Source organism: Girardinichthys multiradiatus, chromosome Y (assembly GCF_021462225.1).
Source record: "Girardinichthys multiradiatus isolate DD_20200921_A chromosome Y, DD_fGirMul_XY1, whole genome shotgun sequence".
Taxonomy (NCBI): Eukaryota; Metazoa; Chordata; class Actinopteri; order Cyprinodontiformes; family Goodeidae; genus Girardinichthys; species Girardinichthys multiradiatus.
Genome location: NC_061818.1, coordinates 37,007,055 through 37,026,384, shown reverse-complemented (window position 1 = coordinate 37,026,384; position 19,330 = coordinate 37,007,055). Strand labels below are relative to the sequence as shown.

At 42.0% G+C, this 19,330-nt stretch overlaps 1 protein-coding gene across 1 annotated transcript; it reads left to right on the top strand.

Annotated features, from left to right (window-relative positions):
* On the top strand, positions 1-18,719 carry LOC124863760 (splicing factor U2AF 65 kDa subunit-like). The gene is made up of 11 exons (XM_047358230.1): positions 1-225; positions 4,546-4,720; positions 4,862-4,965; positions 5,111-5,262; positions 5,344-5,460; positions 6,905-7,043; positions 7,134-7,213; positions 12,514-12,636; positions 12,730-12,816; positions 13,212-13,454; positions 15,863-18,719. Exons 1-11 carry the CDS (start codon positions 120-122, stop codon positions 15,992-15,994), a joined length of 1,458 nt encoding a protein of 485 aa, XP_047214186.1. The 5' UTR covers positions 1-119; the 3' UTR covers positions 15,995-18,719.
* The last annotated feature ends 611 nt before the right edge of the window (positions 18,720-19,330 follow it).

The window sequence follows — 19,330 nt, the reverse complement described above, 5'->3', positions numbered from 1 at the left end:
GAACTTGGAACGTACGAAGCTTTTATTGTGAAGGGTTTACCGGATGTACGGCGCTCACTTTAAACTCCGCACGGAGGGAGGACTCCGGTTCCTCTGCACTCATACAGCGGGCAGTTCGTATGTATTTTCTCCCTCAGGCGTCACAAAGCAGCGGTATTTTGTTCACAGCAAATAAAATGTCGGATTTCGAGGAGTTTGAGAAGCAGCTGAGTGAGAATCGACAAGGTTAGCTGTTTGTTTTATTTTTCTGCCGTCGGAATTTTCTGTCTGCGTCCCGGGTTTTTTTTTTTTTTTTTTTTTTAAGGCGCAAGCTAGCGACCTAACGGCTGTGCGTACCGTTAGCTCGCTGGTTTTTATGAATGAATAAACCGACGTGACGACAACTTTACGGTGCACTGTATGCCGCTGCGGCTCAGGTGGTCCAGTGTGTGGGTCCTGCCGCTGATGCCACTCAGCTTGGCTTCATGTCTCAGCCACCATCCCATCCTTCACCTGCAGCTCCGGACACAGGCTGCCAGTTTACCTGTGGGGGAAAAGAGGCAGGAAGATCCTCTGGACCTTTAAGTGTATCGATTGCTTATAAATACAACGTGTACGAAGAGCTCAACACTATTGTTATGAACGCTTATTTAAAATGATGAAATTTCTTAACTTGCAGCTGTGGTTAGAAGTCCACATCCAAGCTTTTATTGATTAGGGCTTTTCCCAACATGGATGGACTATACAGGTCCTTCTCAAATAATTAGCATATTGTGATAAAGTTCATTATTTTCCATAATGTCATGATGAAAATTTAACATTCATATATTTTAGATTCATTGCACACTAACTGAAATATTTCAGGTCTTTTATTGTCTTAATACGGATGATTTTGGCATACAGCTCATGAAAACCCAAAATTCCTATCTCACAAAATTAGCATATTTCATCCGACCAATGAAAAAAAAGTGTTTTTAATACAAAAAACGTCAACCTTCAAATAATCATGTACAGTTATGCACTCAATACTTGGTCAGGAATCCTTTTGCAGAAATGACTGCTTCAATGCGGCGTGGCATGGAGGCAATCAGCCTGTGGCACTGCTGAGGTCTTATGGAGGCCCAGGATGCTTCGATAGCGGCCTTTAGCTCATCCAGAGTGTTGGGTCTTGAGTCTCTCAACGTTCTCTTCACAATATCCCACAGATTCTCTATGGGTTTCAGGTCAGGAGAGTTGGCAGGCCAATTGAGCACAGTGATACCATGGTCAGTAAACCATTTACCAGTGGTTTTGGCTGTGAGCAGGTGCCAGGTCATGCTGAAAAATGAAATCTTCATCTCCATAAAGCTTTTCAGCAGATGGAAGCATGAAGTGCTCCAAAATCTCCTGATAGCTAGCTGCATTGACCCTGCCCTTGATAAAACACAGTGGACCAACACCAGCAGCTGACACGGCACCCCAGACCATCACTGACTGTGGGTACTTGACACTGGACTTCTGGCATTTTGGCATTTCCTTCTCTCCAGTCTTCCTCCAGACTCTGGCACCTTGATTTCCAAATGACATGCAGAATTTGCTTTCATCCAAAAAAAGTACTTTGGACCACTGAGCAACAGTCCAGTGCTGCTTCTCTGTAGCCCAGGTCAGGCGCTTCTGCCGCTGTTTCTGGTTCAAAAGTGGCTTGACCTGGGGAATGCGGCACCTGTAGCCCATTTCCTGCACACGCCTGTGCACGGTGGCTCTGGATGTTTCTACTCCAGACTCAGTCCACTGCTTCCGCAGGTCCCCCAAGGTCTGGAATCGGCCCCTTCTCCACAATCTTCCTCAGGGTCCGGTCACCTCTTCTCGTTGTGCAGCGTTTTCTGCCACACTTTTTCCTTCCCACAGACTTCCCACTGAGGTGCCTTGATACAGCACTCTGGGAACAGCCTATTCGTTCAGAAATGTCTTTCTGTGTCTTACCCTCTTGCTTGAGGGTGTCAATAGTGGCCTTCTGGACAGCAGTCAGGTCGGCAGTCTTACCCATGATTGGGGTTTTGAGTGATGAACCAGGCTGGGAGTTTTAAAGGCCTCAGGAATCTTTTGCAGGTGTTTAGAGTTAACTCGTTGATTCAGATGATTAGGTTCATAGCTCGTTTAGAGACCCTTTTAATGATATGCTAATTTTGTGAGATAGGAATTTTAGGTTTTCATGAGCTGTATGCCAAAATCATCCGTATTAAGACAATAAAAGATCTGAAATATTTCAGTTAGTGTGCAATGAATCTAAAATATATGAATGTTAAATTTTCATCATGACATGATGGAAAATAATGAACTTTATCACAATATGCTAATTTTTTGAGAAGGACCTGTACAACAAACTGCAACGGTGTTTATAAACTAGAATTAGTTTGATCTGTTTGATTTTAATGCAGATTTTCTTTAATCCACACACAATCGTTGTTATACATGCAAGCTCAGGTATATACCTAGTCATCTAAATATTTGAGTACGTGGTACTGAAGGTTCTGCAACATATTTTATCTTAACAAGGTCAAAACCTGCTAACATTTGGTACGTCTTCCAGGGCAGCTGCTAATTTCTGTTTTGCCGCTTATAAAAGATCCGACAGCACTCTTTGGTCGAAGTAATACAAGGAGCAGTGGAAAAGTCAGAGGAAGTCAATACCTATAGAAGTTGGGAAAGCCATTTCTAACTTAATTCTAAAGCTTACCATGATGACTACCAGCAAAGAAGCTTCTGCTTAAAAATCGAAAAGTCAGTTTTCGTCTGCAGAAAGGTTTAATGGTCCGATGAGTACGTATGGAGGAGTAAAAGTAGGGCTTTCGAACCTAAAAACACTATTGGCTGTCATGCACGATGTTGGTAGCATAATGCTGTGGGGCTCTGGGGACAGGGATGTCTGGGTTTCCCTCCAGACCTGTTACACCATCGACCTCATCTCGGACATGTGAAAAAAATGAATTGATGGATTCTGGTAATATTATCTGTAGCTGACCCTCTCCACCTCTGCTCCTTCGGTTTCGGTGATTTCCTTCCTGTTGTCTCCTGTAGTCCACCTTGAGCTCCTTGGTCCTGTTGATATCAAGCAGATTGTTGACTTCGTTTAATACAAACTAAGCTCTGCAGTGAAACAAGAAAGGTCTCATATTGGTTTGTTGTAAGGTCTTAAGTTGTGCTCTGCCAAGAAGAGCGGCCATATTTACCCGTGAGCTCCGACATAGAGGAAACACGAGGGCATCAGACCATGTTATTAATACACAGGAGGGAAACATATTGTGCATGGTAGTAAGAAAGAAGCTGGAAGCTGAGGTTCAGCACTTCTATCAGAGTTGGAGTTCAGTCATTCCCGAGGCTCTCGTAGATATGTTTTTTTTATAAATACGCATTTATCAGAAGGTTTCCTGTTAAATACATTTGATAGTTTTTGTTTAGCTGTTTATGCTAAAATCAACTCCTCGTGCTTCAGAATTGATTTATTCATCAATTAATATTTAGTTAGAAACATCAGAGTTTGGGATAGTTTTACTTTCATGTTTTCAAGGTTTGGAAAGGCCTTGAATGTAGGGGATTGCATGAAATGGTTGCTTTCATTATAAATAGCTACACATTTATGATTTATAGATTAGATTGTTAAAAACTGGAACTGGCTTAGGTGTGTAGGCAGGCAGACATACAACAGGCCCAGTCCCCCCCCAGTCAGCCACAGCATGCATCCACTTGCAGCCTTTACCGTCGCCATCATTCCAGTCAACAGCAGACAGAAGAAAAAGGAAATCTCATTGGGTTTGGGAGTCAGACAGAGAGAAGCTCGATGGGTAAGCTGAAGAAGTATGAGCTCAGGCTGCAGGCAGTGCAGATGTTGAAGGTGATGCAGTGGAATACAGTGTTCACAAAATTTCCAGGGGGGTTCAAATTCTCATAAAGCGAATGGATGGAAACAGTAATATAAACATGTTGGTACCACATAAAGTTCTGAAGATGATCATTGTCTTCATCACTGTTTGCTCCAGCTTCTCCATCTACTTGAGCCTCTGTCAGAGGTCATCAGAGTCCAATTCCAGCTTAGCCATGTCAGGGTGAACCCCTTCAAGACTCTGATCAGCTTTGTGTACCTCTTGTGATGTCACCGACCCACGGAGTGCACTTCTTAAAAATGTTCGTAATCTTCACCACCCCGATCTGTTTTTATTGTCAGTGAAAACAAATACTGTTAGTATTTCTGTTCTCACCTCTTTGAACATGAAAGCAAAGATAGTCAAAGAAAACATCTAAAACAACCAAAATATTGTTTAAATTAACCTTTTTGTGTGAGGCTGAACAGTAGATTCAGGGTTAGTTAGAATTTATGAGTAATAACAGTAATTAGTGCAGGACTGTTCCTCAACGCTACTGGTTCTCCAGGATACCATTACCTTTAACAGCTGGTGATTAAAAAGGCCAAACTACATAAAACACGGTCCTTCTTCCTCGTTGGTGTCTGTTTCCTGAAATGCCTTCACAGATGTCATCCCATTTCGTTGTTACTGGGTTTAATGGGGGACCATTTTTTTTTCCTCACAGAGAGGGAAAGAGAGAGGCACAAAAAGCGGAGTCGCAGTGGATCTCCGGGCCGCGGCGACAAGCATCGCAGCTGGAGCAAAGACAGAGGGAGCCGCAGCCGAGAGAAGAGGAGCCGCAGCCGTGACCGGAAGAGCCGGGACCGCCGCAGCTCCTCCCGGGAGCACAAGAAACACAGGTCAGGTGCTTCCGAGACCTCATAGCAGCATCTCTAATTACATCATGGAAAAAACATTCAAATAAAACCAATACTGGTTTAAAAAGCCAGGAGAGAAGTTATTCCTCACCGAGGTTTTATTTGATAATTTTCTTCATCTAGCCATTCACCGAGGCGAACAAGAAAGAAAAAGACTTGCAAATACTGGGATGTTCCTCCTCTAGGCTTTGAACACATCACACCAATGCAATACAAAGCTATGCAAGGTACCTCCTGCTTCTACGTTTATTACATTTGTATGTCCACAAGAACATTTCTTCAGTGCTTTGTTGACTGATTGTCTTTTTAAAGTGCTGCTTTGTCTCACATGGTTTCACTGTCCAACCACGTTTCTCCTCCTTGTTCCCCCAGCGGCAGGTCAGATTCCAACAATAGCTCTGCTGGCAACAGCCACCACCACTGGAGTGGCTGCAGCGCCGACACAAGTGCCCATAGTTGGCAGTCAGATGACAAGACAAGCCCGACGCCTGTATGTTGGAAATATCCCGTTTGGTGTAACAGAGGTAAAGGCTTCAACATGCATGTGCTGCACTGATGTGTTAGTTCTGCAGCATTTTTCATCTTGTTGGACTTCTGTTGCGCAGGAGTCAATGGCAGAGTTCTTCAACGCTCAGATGCGTCTCGCAGGCCTCTCCCAAGCGCCGAGCAACCCGGTTCTGGCGGTCCAGATCAATCAGGATAAAAACTTTGCTTTCCTAGAGGTGAGGCTTTTAAAGATGCACTGATTACAGTTCCCTCAGTCTGTCTTTTGAAAAACATTGATTTTCCCATAATATTTTTAACTGGTTCTGATTTATTTTTCAAGAAATCTTACAGAAGAACATATAAGAGGCCTTAATACTCTGAGTAGCCGTTAACTATTCCTAATAACAGCAGAAGTAACGATACGCTTTATGCATGAGAGGAGTGGCTGTAAAACAGGGTTTTAATATTATTTTTAATGATCTGAAGTTGATATTTTAAAGTGTCTTTAGAATCTTACATTAGCAATTACATTACAGTCAGTTTCAGTTTATTTGAATGGAGCAAAATGCATCTGGAGGTAAATAAAACCAAATCGGTCCAATTCAAATCTGGTTTTAGTCATTTAGTTCATTTCCAGTATCTTGATTTTTGTAAAGCTCTGATCAGCTGATGCCATGTTGAGCTGATCCAGATTCCTCTCTGAGATTTACACATTTCAGAACATTTTCTTCCAGCCTTCCTGGTGTTTGTGACATCAGCTCCAGGTCAGTTCACTTCTTCACCAATTCGACTAGGCATCCTCAAGACAAAAGGACGTCTTGTGAAAAAAATCGGGCACAGACCGACCAGAATTAAAGTAGTACAACATGACCAGAACCTCCCTGTAGCTGCCTGAATCACCGCCGACACGCCTCAGTAGAAAATAGAATTTCAGTGAAATAGCTCCTCTGACTTTACTGTGAACACCTCACTGACGCTGACAGTAGCTAACCTTGAGTTTTCTCCATTCAGCAACCGTCTTTGCAGAAAAGAGTCCGGTGGTTGAGGCGACCTGGTAGCGCTTCGGGTCGGTGCGTTCACTGATAGGAAAAAAGATCAGATTTCTCCGCTGAGGACCGATTCTGGTTACCAGCTGGCTCCTACAGACGTGGGGAAACTTTATGTTAAAACAGGGTTTAGATGATTCGACAACCAAAGCTTTCAGAATTTATATGAATTTAATTAACAGCTGTGGAAACAGGTTTTTATCACAGCTGCAAAATATATTGTTACAGTAATATCAATGTACATATTACATAAATATTAACTAATTATTTAGCTACTATGCAATTAGGTTTTTTGTACCAGTAATATAGTTAGTAATATTTCTTGTTTAATGCAGAATAAAACGTTTTAGGAGGTAGAGTGGTGGTAAGGTTGTAAGTTGGTTTATTACCAAACCAGATGAGATGAATTTCATTTTTCTGCAGTAGCAGGTTAAACCAAACATTATGTGGTTTCTATGTTTGCAATGAGCAAAAAGCAGAAAGACATGACCTGTGTTTCATTAATTAGGTTAATGTACCTCAGGTTATACCATTACCCTAACCCTCGCTAACATTATTGCATGTTTCCCAAACATTGTGCACAGATAGTTTCTGTCCAACGTTTCCATTTTGTGTAAATGGACTTCTCTTCTAGTTCCGATCTGTTGATGAGACGACGCAGGCCATGGCCTTTGACGGGATCATTTTCCAGGGTCAGTCGTTGAAGATCAGACGGCCTCATGATTATCGTCCCTTACCTGGAATCTCAGAACAACCGGCTTTCCATGTTCCAGGTTGGTTTCAGCTGCCTATCCCTTGCTCAGAGTTATCCCATTCTGTTGAGTGATTTCTGACTTTCCTTTCTTTGCTTGTTGGCTGTGTAGGTGTCGTCTCCACAGTCGTTCCTGACTCACCTCATAAACTATTCATCGGAGGCCTGCCTAATTACCTTAATGATGACCAGGTATCTTACTGACAGCAGACTGCACAGGTTCCCTTTATTTTGCCAACTTTTCTCTCACACGCTGAGCTTTTAGTCGTACTGAAACAGGCCTTAGTGATTGTTTTGGCTTCCTGTAGAAACATGACGCCTTTAAATAACAATGTAGGAATCTTTTACTAAAATACTGTAAAATATTTTGTGTTTTTGTGATAGTTCCAACAGGACGCCAGCTTTCATTCAGCTAAATACTTAAATATGAAAGAGTCAATATGCCAGTAATTATATTATAACAATCACATGCTGAGGAAAATTATTTAGGAAAGGTAAGCAAATCCCAGTGTAATTATTTAAAAACAGATTAAGGGACACATACCTATCTCTTCTGAAAGAAAAAGTCCACCTTAAGAAACTATCAGGGAACCTTTTCATGAACACTTTATGAAATTTGCCTTTCTGGATTTTTTCAGTTGTTTGGTGTTTTTTTTGCATTCGGGTAGGCATTCTGAGTTCCACTCCTTTGCTGGCAAAAACTGTAACTGTAATGTCTACTTATTTTAACAACTGTGTGACTCAAATACTTTGTATTAAGAATCTGTGCAGTGTCGTTTAAAACAGACTGACAGTGAATGGAAGCAGCTGAAAATCTCACTTCTCCACATAATCATTCCATGTTTTACTGGCACAAAGTTTATGTTCTGCCAAGCCACCCATACTCAGTCACGTATGTCAGTTCATCTACAGGTAATATTTTTAATACAAAAAAGTGTTGTCTAGCCCTAAAATATCACTTTAGACTATTGCTAAATACATGAAGGATGAAACAGACGTCAAAATACTCATAAACAATCTGTCATTCGTTGCAGTAAATACTCAAGGCTGTAGCTAATATCCTTGCCACTCTATTGTGTATTGGGCTTTGGAAGTCATGACTCCATAGGAAATTAATGCTCCCACCTTGCTTTCTGACATATTTAACCCTGTAGCATTATAATTTGATCACCTGCCCCGTAAGGCCGCGAGGTTTGTTTTTTTGACACGTCAAAGCTTTCCGTTGCATGAGGGCCGCTAAACTCCCATGGTACATATAGCTAACATGCGTGTCACTGCCACAGAATCAATGCAGTTGTGACACAAGTATTACAGCAATGACCCAATAACAACATTACTGAGCATGAATCTCATGCAACAGTATAGAGATCTGAAATTTAACTTTTCAGAAGGTCAGCTTCAGATTCAGGCAACAGTTGACCCTTTTTAATCGAAAACAAAATCCAGTGAAATGGCAACATCTCCAAAAATGTATGTACCCTGTCGTGGCACAGCAGGACAATGGGGATTCCACACCATTTATCTCAGTATATACACACTATTCAGAATAAGAGTGCATAAAAGTTTCCAGGAAATTGTTAGTGATTTATTTATTAAAGCACATTGTTGTTCCTGTTAAGCCACAGGAAAACAACACATTTTCTAAACTGAGAAAACATTACGCTGTTTTAGGGGAAAGAGGGAAAAACCTGCGAGGAGGAAGGCTTAGTGTGTCCTGTGCTGTGTTGCCACAATAAGCAGCTCCACTACAGTTCGCCATGTCCACATTTAAACGGTCTGTTTTGTTGACAGAACATTCTGGCTCCTGTAATTCCCCACCCCAGCTTGAAGGTCATTGCTTTCTACTGATCCCCAGGGGTGGGTGACGTAATCAATCCACATATGATAACCATGCCACCCCGTCCCAAGCACAGAGTCCATTTGGCTCCAAGATGGTTTGTGTGAGTTAAAAGTTTTTTATGTATTTTGAAGAAAAGTGGCAAGGCTCATTGTGATTTGTTGGGAGTGTCAAGACTATGGAGTCTTCTGGCACCAAAAGGTTCTGGTCTTTAAAAATGTCATCTGATAAAACCAAAATGAGGGAGATTTGATTGTTTTCTCTGTGGACAGACATGAGGCTTATTACCTCTCAAAGGTATAAAGCAGGTCTAACCTAGAATAATATAACTCACTGATACATTCAGGACCAGATCACGTTAAAGGAGTCTTCATCGTCTACGTAAAACATCTGAGCATGCTCTGGTTTCTCTATGACTGACTGATGAAGATCTTTCATGAACAGATTAAAACACCAAAACATCACTGAACAACTCCAGAAACGCCTTTAGCTGCACAGATAAAGTGAACGTTTTTGTGACGGAGTAAAACCTTTTAGCAGGGACAATTTGCAGCCTGATGTCTTTTATTCACTGACTCTTTTCCTTTGATTTTTTTATTGAATAATTACAATCACTTCCACTGCGTTGATACTCACAGCTCTTTCATTTTTGTCCCCCCACTTTGTCCCCAGCTAGGGGCCTGTAAGATCGTTAAGTCTGCGCTCATAATTTGTTCAGTAGTACTGATCTACTGCTGCCATGCCAACATGTAACACAAGGCAAGTAAGAATTTCTGGTCCACACTCGGATCCACAGCGAGCCGGCAGGTTCCTGTTCTGGCTGTTCTCTCTTTCCCATCATGCTTTTGGAGCGCGCTTAGGATCTGGTTATCTGGGGTGAAGCACTGATGATCATTAAGACGTGGTGTTGATGGTGTTGGAGTTTGTTAGTGGTGGCGTTGTGGTGTTTTGAGGGTTTTTCTTTACAGGTAAGCTTTGATATATGAGTGGTTTGTTTTGGAGCTTTAAGAAGGCAGGTCACGTTAAAAACACTAAACATTAACTGATTGTTTTATCTTTGAAATTCTGTTAGAATATATATAATTATTATATCTTTACTGTTTGCACTCTGATGCCCACACCTTGTCATCTCTGCACATGAGAACTGGAGCAATTCTATAATTAAAATCATATATCAAGACATATTTAAGGCAACATGATTCCAGGCATCAGTTTTCTGTTGTTCATTGTTTGGTTTTACATCAGAAAAGTGTTGCTGCACACAGACTGGAGATTAAAATCAGTTAATCCTGCAGGTTGACTAATCTTCACAATAATCATCCTGGGGAGGTTATACAGCTTTTAGAAACCTATTTAGTATAAATCCAGACATTGCATTCAGTAGCCATATGTGCTGTGGATTGCGAACATATTCATACCACTTGAACTTTTTACCTTTTTACACATTGCAACCACCTCATCATGAAAACCAAGGAACACAGCAGACAGGTTGATGAAGGTTCTCTGGTTGGAAGACACCAAAGCTGAAGTCTTTGGCCTACATGAAAAACATCATGAGGGGTGGAAAACTAACATTGCACCACTGCAAACACACCATCCCTATAGTGAAACATAGTGGTAGCAGCATCGTGCTATGATGATGTTGTTTTTTAGCAGGGACAGATAAACTAGTCGGAGTTAATAGGTACACGAATGAAGTGATGAGACTGGCCTGGAGGTTCACCTTCCAGCAGGACAGTAACAATAAACATGCAGCCAGAACCACAATGGAATGGTCTATATGGAAGCATACAGGTCCTTCTCAAAATATTAGCATATTGTGATAAAGTTAATTATTTTCCATAATGTCAAGATGAAAATTTAACATTCATATATTTTAGATTCATTGCACACTAACTGAAATATTTCAGATCTTTTATTGTCTTAATACGGATGATTTTGGCGTACAGCTCATGAAAACCCAAAATTCCTATCTCACAAAATTAGCATATCATTAAAAGGGTCTCTAAACGAGCTATGAACCTAATCATCTGAATCAACAAGTTAACTCTAAACACCTGCAAAAGATTCCTGAGGCCTTTAAAACTCCCAGCCTGGTTCATCACTCAAAACCCCAATCATGGGTAAGACTGCCGACCTGACTGCTGTCCAGAAGGCCACTATTGACACCCTCAAGCAAGAGGGTAAGACACAGAAAGAAATTTCTGAACGAATAGGCTGTTCCCAGAGTGCTGTATCAAGGCACCTCAGTGGGAAGTCTGTGGGAAGGAAAAAGTGTGGCAGAAAACGCTGCACAACGAGAAGAGGTGACCGGACCCTGAGGAAGATTGTGGAGAAGGGCCGATTCCAGACCTTGGGGGACCTGCGGAAGCAGTGGACTGAGTGTGGAGTAGAAACATCCAGAGCCACCGTGCACAGGCGTGTGCAGGAAATGGGCTACAGGTGCCGCATTCCCCAGGTCAAGCCACTTTCGAACCAGAAACAGCAGCAGAAGCGCCTGACCTGGGCTACAGAGAAGCAGCACTGGACTGTTGCTCAGTGGTCCAAAGTACTTTTTTTGGATGAAAGCAAATTCTGCATGTCATTCAGAAATCAAGGTGCCAGAGTCTGGAGGAAGACTGGGGAGAAGGAAATGCCAAAATGCCAGAAGTCCAGTGTCAAGTACCCACAGTCAGTGATGGTCTGGGGTGCCGTGTCAGCTGCTGGTGTTGGTCCACTGTGTTTTATCAAGGGCAGGGTCAATGCAGCTAGCTATCAGGAGATTTTGGAGCACTTCATGCTTCCATCTGCTGAAAAGCTTTATGGAGATGAAGATTTCATTTTTCAGCACGACCTGGCACCTTCTCACAGTGCCAAAACCACTGGTAAATGGTTTACTGACCATGGTATCACTGTGCTCAATTGGCCTGCCAACTCTCCTGACCTGAATCCCATAGAGAATCTGTGGGATATTGTGAAGAGAACGTTGAGAGACTCAAGACCCAACACTCTGGATGAGCTAAAGGCCGCTATCGAAGCATCCTGGGCCTCCATAAGACCTCAGCAGTGCCACAGGCTGATTGCCTCCATGCCACGCCGCATTGAAGCAGTCATTTCTGCAAAAGGATTCCCGACCAAGTATTGAGTGCATAACTGTACATGATTATTTGAAGGTTGACGTTTTTTGTATTAAAAACACTTTTCTTTTATTGGTCGGATGAAATATGCTAATTTTGTGAGATAGGAATTTTGGGTTTTCATGAGCTGTATGCCAAAATCATCCGTATTAAGACAATAAAAGACCTGAAATATTTCAGTTAGTGTGCAATGAATCTAAAATATATGAATGTTAAATTTTCATCATTACATTATGGAAAATAATGAACTTTATCACAATATGCTAATATTTTGAGAAGGACCTGTATTTGTGTATTAGAATAGTCCAGCCTGGTAGAGATATACCTCCAAAGACCTGCAGCTGCAATGCAGGGTAAGGTGGTTCCATAAAGCATTGATTTAGGACTTGAATAGAATGCAGGCCGCACCTTTCAGTTCAAGTGGAATGGATGCTTTTGCAAGGCACTGCGTGTTTGTAATTAGTCACTCAGCAGACATACAGAGTGATGTTCAGATGGATCTTTGGTCTTAGATGGGGCTCCCTGACTCTTGTTTGCAGGTGAAGGAGCTCCTGACGTCATTTGGGCCACTTAAAGCCTTCAACCTGGTGAAAGACAGCGCCACATCTCTTTCAAAAGGTTACGCCTTCTGTGAATACGTTGACATCAGCGCCACTGATCAGGTAAAAGCTCTCCTACTGTTTCCTCTGAAAGATCAGATCGTCGCCAGCGGGGTTTGATCCGTTCTTCATGGCTCTGAGTTTCTTCTTCGACAGGCTGTTTCTGGGCTCAACGGGATGCAGCTGGGCGACAAAAAGCTCATCGTCCAGAGGGCAAGTGTGGGAGCAAAAAATGCTAATCCTGTGAGTAGAAGTTAGAGTTAGAGATGCATGGTATGGCTTAAGAGTAATATAAGCAGGATTCCATAGTAGTCCTTTAGTTTTTCATTATTTCTGACGGCTTGTATCCACAATAGATGTCACAATATTAAGATCTGAGTTACAAAAGTAACTGGTTGAGGAAAGGCGTATAGACAATATGTTTAAATGGATTTAATTAAAAAGTGCTGAAACAAACAACAACCTTGCTGTTAGAAGAGAAAATGAAAAAGCTTAACTGAAAACTGCTTTATTTTCTCTGATAGAGAGACAGAGGACAGGATGGAGGAGGATGTTAAATCTTCATCTATATTTGATCATTTAATGACCTACAGTTTGACGTTCAGAGCTCACAGCTGCTGACCCTTTTCCCCCTGCAGACCTCCATCATAGAGACCCCGGTGACACTCCAGGTGCCCGGGCTCCAGAGGCTGCAGAACTCCGGCATGCCAACAGAAGTACTGTGCCTTCTCAACATGGTGATGCCGGAGGAGCTGGTGGACGACGAGGACTACGAGGAAATCCTGGAGGACATCCGGGAGGAGTGCTGCAAGTATGGAAACGTCCGTTCCATCGAGATTCCCCGACCCGTGGACGGCGTGGAGGTCCCCGGCTGTGGAAAGGTGCGCTCAGAAAGTGTTTGGATAGCATAAAACAGATCTGTATGGGATCTTCTTTACAGAGAAAAGTTCACTTTATCTTTTATTGTCTTTGTAGTCTTACTGGCTTTTACAAACAAAAAATAAGTCATGCCAAAAATTCTAAAATCAAAAATATTTCCTGAGTAAAATTTTGTTTGTAGGTTTTCTTATGCAAAATATTTTAACATTTTTCCCAAGGCCTCCTGCATACAAAGACTTTATGAAATACTTTTGTAAAATGTGATATTTTGGGGCCAAGTATCACTTATCACTCAAATACAGGTCCTTCTCAAAATATTAGCATATTGTGATAAAGTTCATTATTTTCCATAATGTCATGATGAAAATTTAACATTCATATATTTTAGATTCATTGCACACTAACTGAAATATTTCAGGTCTTTTATTGTCTTAATACAGATGATTTTGGCATACAGCTCATGAAAACCCAAAATTCCTATCTCACAAAATTAGCATATCATTAAAAGGGTCTCTAAACGAGCTATGAACCTAATCATCTGAATCAACGAGTTAACTCTAAACACCTGCAAAAGATTCCTGAGGCCTTTAAAACTCCCAGCCTGGTTCATCACTCAAAACCCCAATCATGGGTAAGACTGCCGACCTGACTGCTGTCCAGAAGGCCACTATTGACACCCTCAAGCAAGAGGGTAAGACACAGAAAGACATTTCTGAACGAATAGGCTGTTCCCAGAGTGCTGTATCAAGGCACCTCAGTGGGAAGTCTGTAGGAAGGAAAAAGTGTGGCAGAAAACGCTGCACAACGAGAAGAGGTGACCGGACCCTGAGGAAGATTGTGGAGAAGGGCCGATTCCAGACCTTGGGGGACCTGCAGAAGCAGTGGACTGAGTCTGGAGTAGAAACATCCAGAGCCACCGTGCACAGGCGTGTGCAGGAAATGGGCTACAGGTGCCGCATTCCCCAGGTCAAGCCACTTTTGAACCAGAAACAGCAGCAGAAGCGCCTGACCTGGGCTACAGAGAAGCAGCACTGGACTGTTGCTCAGTGGTCCAAAGTACTTTTTTCGGATGAAAGCAAATTCTGCATGTCATTCGGAAATCAAGGTGCCAGAGTCTGGAGGAAGACTGGGGAGAAGGAAATGCCAAAATGCCAGAGGTCCAGTGTCAAGTACCCACAGTCAGTGATGGTCTGGGGTGCCGTGTCAGCTGCTGGTGTTGGTCCACTGTGTTTTATCAAGGGCAGGGTCAATGCAGCTAGCTATCAGGAGATTTTGGAGCACTTCATGCTTCCATCTGCTGAAAAGCTTTATGGAGATGAAGATTTCATTTTTCAGCACGACCTGGCACCTGCTCACAGTGCCAAAACCACTGGTAAATGGTTTACTGACCATGGTATCACTGTGCTCAATTGGCCTGCCAACTCTCCTGACCTGAACCCCATAGAGAATCTGTGGGATATTGTGAAGAGAACGTTGAGAGACTCAAGACCCAACACTCTGGATGAGCTAAAGGCCGCTATCGAAGCATCCTGGGCCTCCATAAGACCTCAGCAGTGCCACAGGCTGATTGCCTCCATGCCACACCGCATTGAAGCAGTCATTTCTGCAAAAGGATTCCCGACCAAGTATTGAGTGCATAACTGTACATGATTATTTGAAGGTTGACGTTTTTTGTATTAAAAACACTTTTCTTTTATTGGTCGGATGAAATATGCTAATTTTGTGAGATAGGAATTTTGGATTTTCATGAGCTGTATGCCAAAATCATCCGTATTAAGACAATAAAAGACCTGAAATATTTCAGTTAGTGTGCAATGAATCTAAAATATATGAATGTTAAATTTTCATCATGACATTATGGAAAATAATGAACTTTATCACAATATACTAATATTTTGAGAAGGACCTGTATCTCCAGCGGTCATTGGACGAGAGGCGGGGTACACCCTGGACAGGTCGCCAGTCCATCACAGGGCAACACAAAAACACACGGGACAAACATCCATGCACACACACTCATGCCTAAGGACTGTTTAACATAACAGTCTTGTTTTTAGACTGTGGGATGAAACTGGAATAACTGGCAAGAACCCACACATGCAGGGGAGAACTTGCAAACTCCATGTAGAAAAACCCCAGGCTGGGATTTGAACCCAGGACCTTCTTGCTGCAAGGCAACATTGTTACCAACTACTCCACTATGCAGGCTTTAAACCCAATAAGGAACAAAAAAACGTGCCTCGTTGTGGGCAAGTGTGGACAAAATGTCTACCACTGCAACACTACTCACTACTACCATGCCTGGGGAAACATTTGTATGGTTTTGACTCAGTTCTCTGTGAAATGTTCTGATCCGTTTCTTTTCCATTCAGGACCTGATTCTGGGGTTTTCTCTGTTTTTTCCTTTCAGATCTTTGTGGAGTATGTTTCTCCTGCAGACTGTCAGAAAGCCATGCAGGCCCTCACCGGCCGCAAGTTTGCTAACAGAGTGGTGGTGACCAAATACTATGATCCGGACATGTATCACAGACACGAGTTTTGATTCAGCAGACAAGTCCTACAGCCAGTCCTTTTCTTTCCTCCTCTGATGTTGTAAACGTGTCGTTTAGAGACCAGACCTGGAAAACTGTCACCATTTCATCATCTTCACCCAAAAAATATTTTTTCCAGACATTTTCCATTCCATCCATCCATCCATCCATCCATTGTTCCTTCTACTTACACATCCATCTTTCTTTTTCTTCCTTCCTACTTTCCTTCCTTCCTTCCATCCATCCAGTCTCCGGTTTTTCCTGGTTCCATATGTAAAGCCTGACCACTCTAGAAATATCTGCCATAAAGTTATGGTGAGTTTTTGTATTTTTATTGTAAATCTTGATAAAAAGGACTGAGAATTCTGGAAATGTGAGTCTGGACAAGTACAGAAGTATGACAGGTAAATCCATAAGAATCCTGAGTAAATGTTATGTTTGCTGTGCAATGAGTGACATGTATTTTACCTAAACTAATACTGTCTCAGATTAGCTGGCTTTTGAGAATGAACCACATAAGGAAAAAAAAAACATGTCAGCTGTTTAGATTTTCTTCCTGAGCACAAACATTTATTTCATGTAGATTTAAAAGTCCATCATGAAACGTGGCTACGAGAGAAATGTGTTTTTAAGTTACTCATTGTACAAAACTGATTACTTGCTTCTGAAGCGCCTCATTCTATTGTTCCTTAAAACGTTTACTTTGCGGGTTTGCTGCTCATTCAGGCCAAGCGTTGGTGACCTTTGTCTGATTGTTAGTGCAACCTCAAAGAAAACTGTGTAAATACAAAACATGAATTTGGAAAATCAAAGCACTCAATTCAAGCTGCTCCAGGTACCAGAATGGAAACTTAAACCTTTTTTTTCTTGGCAAGTTAAGATGGAAGACTGTCAGTCGCATTTTCTACTGTTTCACTGATTAGGATCTATAAAAGTAAATACGTTTGGGTGCCGACCCTTATGATGAAGTGATATTGTCTAATATATTTATATTTATTTAATTATTGTTATTTAATACTAATAAGCTAATAGTATTATTTATTTCTTTAATACAGCTTAGGAAAATATGCAAGATGTATGTTTTCTTTTATTATTAATGTACTTTAATCTGCCTTTGAGTTCGTTGTTGAGTCTAATGAGGATCCAGGGGGTTCCTGTAGCAGCTGAAGATCTTTCTACACAGATTAAACAGATCAAAGATGGATCCTGTTCAGACTCGGACCACATTGAGAAACAAGTGGACACCTTTAAGCACGAGTGTTCACTCTGACCATTAAAATCAGACCCGAATGAGTAGATTTTATTTACATGCAAATAAACACCAGGTCATTTCAGACCATCGGCATTACAGATCGTCTGCTTTTAGCTGCTTCCTATGGGGGGCGCCACAGCAGATCTTTGGCCTCCATCTCACCCAGTTTGTAGCATTCCTCCTCGGTCACGTCAACCTACTGGGAATATGTCCTCTATCCCTGCTCAGCAGATGTCCAAAACATCATTTTACTGAGTCATTTAAAAACAGGTTAAATACATGTTGAGAATAGCAGCTTTAGAGATTTGTAGATGAATAATTCACCGTTGAGCTTTTTACTCTTTACATGCTGTTCTGCAATCTCAAATGACGTCTATTTAAAGCATTCATTTAAAATATTAAAAAAAAAAAATCAACCTTAAAAGTCCAGCTCAAATAAATTACACCTGAGGGAATATTGTCTCATAAACCGAAGGATTTCTGTTCCTGTGTAAATCATGTTTTATTGTTAAAATATCAACCGGTATGAAACAGCTGCTGTGTTTTATGCGGGTTTTGGATGACCAAAAATGTAAAGGAAGAAAAAAAGTTTTTAGTTTATAAAACTAAAAACTGCCACTGCCATTTCCTCGAATAAATGCTTGTCTCCCTAAATATGGCTGCTTATGTGGATGTTTCTGTAGCTATTGAACACAAATAAGTCAGATATATGACTCAGCTTTATGCTTTTGCCAGTAAATGTGTGCAGGATGGCACAAACTGATTACTGGATCATGCTTTCTTTTTTTAATCCATCCATCTTTTGTTTAAGAGATTGAGTGGGATTGTGGAGACACTCCCCATATCTTCATGTAGAAACTCAGAGCATTCCCAGGTCAGAAGGGATATAAAGTCCTTCCAGCAGGTTCTGGGTCTGCTGTAGAGTCTTCCTCTAATTGTATGTGCATGGAAAATGTCCACATGAAGGCATCCAGGACTCATCCTGCTCAGATGAACCACTGGTGTGAGTTAGCAGCAATTCTCTGAAGCAGAGCCCCGCCCACTCAATGGAAGAAGCTCTTTTCAACTCCTTGTTTGTTCGTTTATTCCTTCAGGATGGATATTTTTTAGAACCATGGGTGGGTGATGGAACGTAGATGGACCAGTAAAACCAGAGCTTTTTCTTTTCAGGTTAGAGATAGACCTGAGCAATTCCCTCATTACTGTAAATATTGGTCCCCTGCTCCATCCTCCCATCGCTCATGAACAATACATCGAGATACTTAAACTCCTCGATTGAGGCAGAAACTCACTCCTGACCCGAAGGAAGCATCCTGACTTTTAATGTCAGCCAAGATCCAGTCCTTAGACTTGAAGGAGCTTCTCCCTTTGCTTCATTCTAAAAGCTTTGTTTGAAATGTGTTCCTTTTTCCTTGACCCTCTCTGTCTTTGATAAGTGACCGCTGCAGTATTGTCAATAAAATGCTTATTAGATTCATTCTCAACCTGATGTACTGGATAATATCTGTATCATAGACATAACTACTTCTGATCCCCATCCATCAAAGTATAAAGACAGAAATGTGTGTTTCAGTGTATAATTACTTTTTAAACTGCTTCCCTATTTTAACCATGACTATCCCCGTACTCATCATCTCCCGCTGATCCGTGACCGGGTCGCAGGGGCAGCAGACTAAGCAGAGACTCCTAGTCTTCCCAGGTCAGCCAAGAGACATAGTCCCTCCAGCGTGTCCTGGGCCTTCCCCCGATGGGACATGCCTGGAACACCTCCCGAGGGAGGCGTGCATTAGGCATCCGGAACAGATGCCGAGCCACCTCAACTGGCTGTTCTTGATGTGGAGGAGCAGCGGCTCTTCTGCGAGCTCTTCCCAGATAGCTGAGCTTCGCACCCTATCTCTAAGGGAGTGCCCGGCCACTCTGTCGAGGAAGCTTATTTCTTTTGGTCATGACCCAACGTTTATGGCCATAGGTGAGGGTGGGACCCTAGACCAATGGGTAAATTGTGAGCCTTGCTCAAAGCCCGCTTTGCATTTGGCTGCGAAGTGCCCCAGTGCATGCTGTAGGTCTTGGCTAAAGAGGGCCAGCAGACTATTCT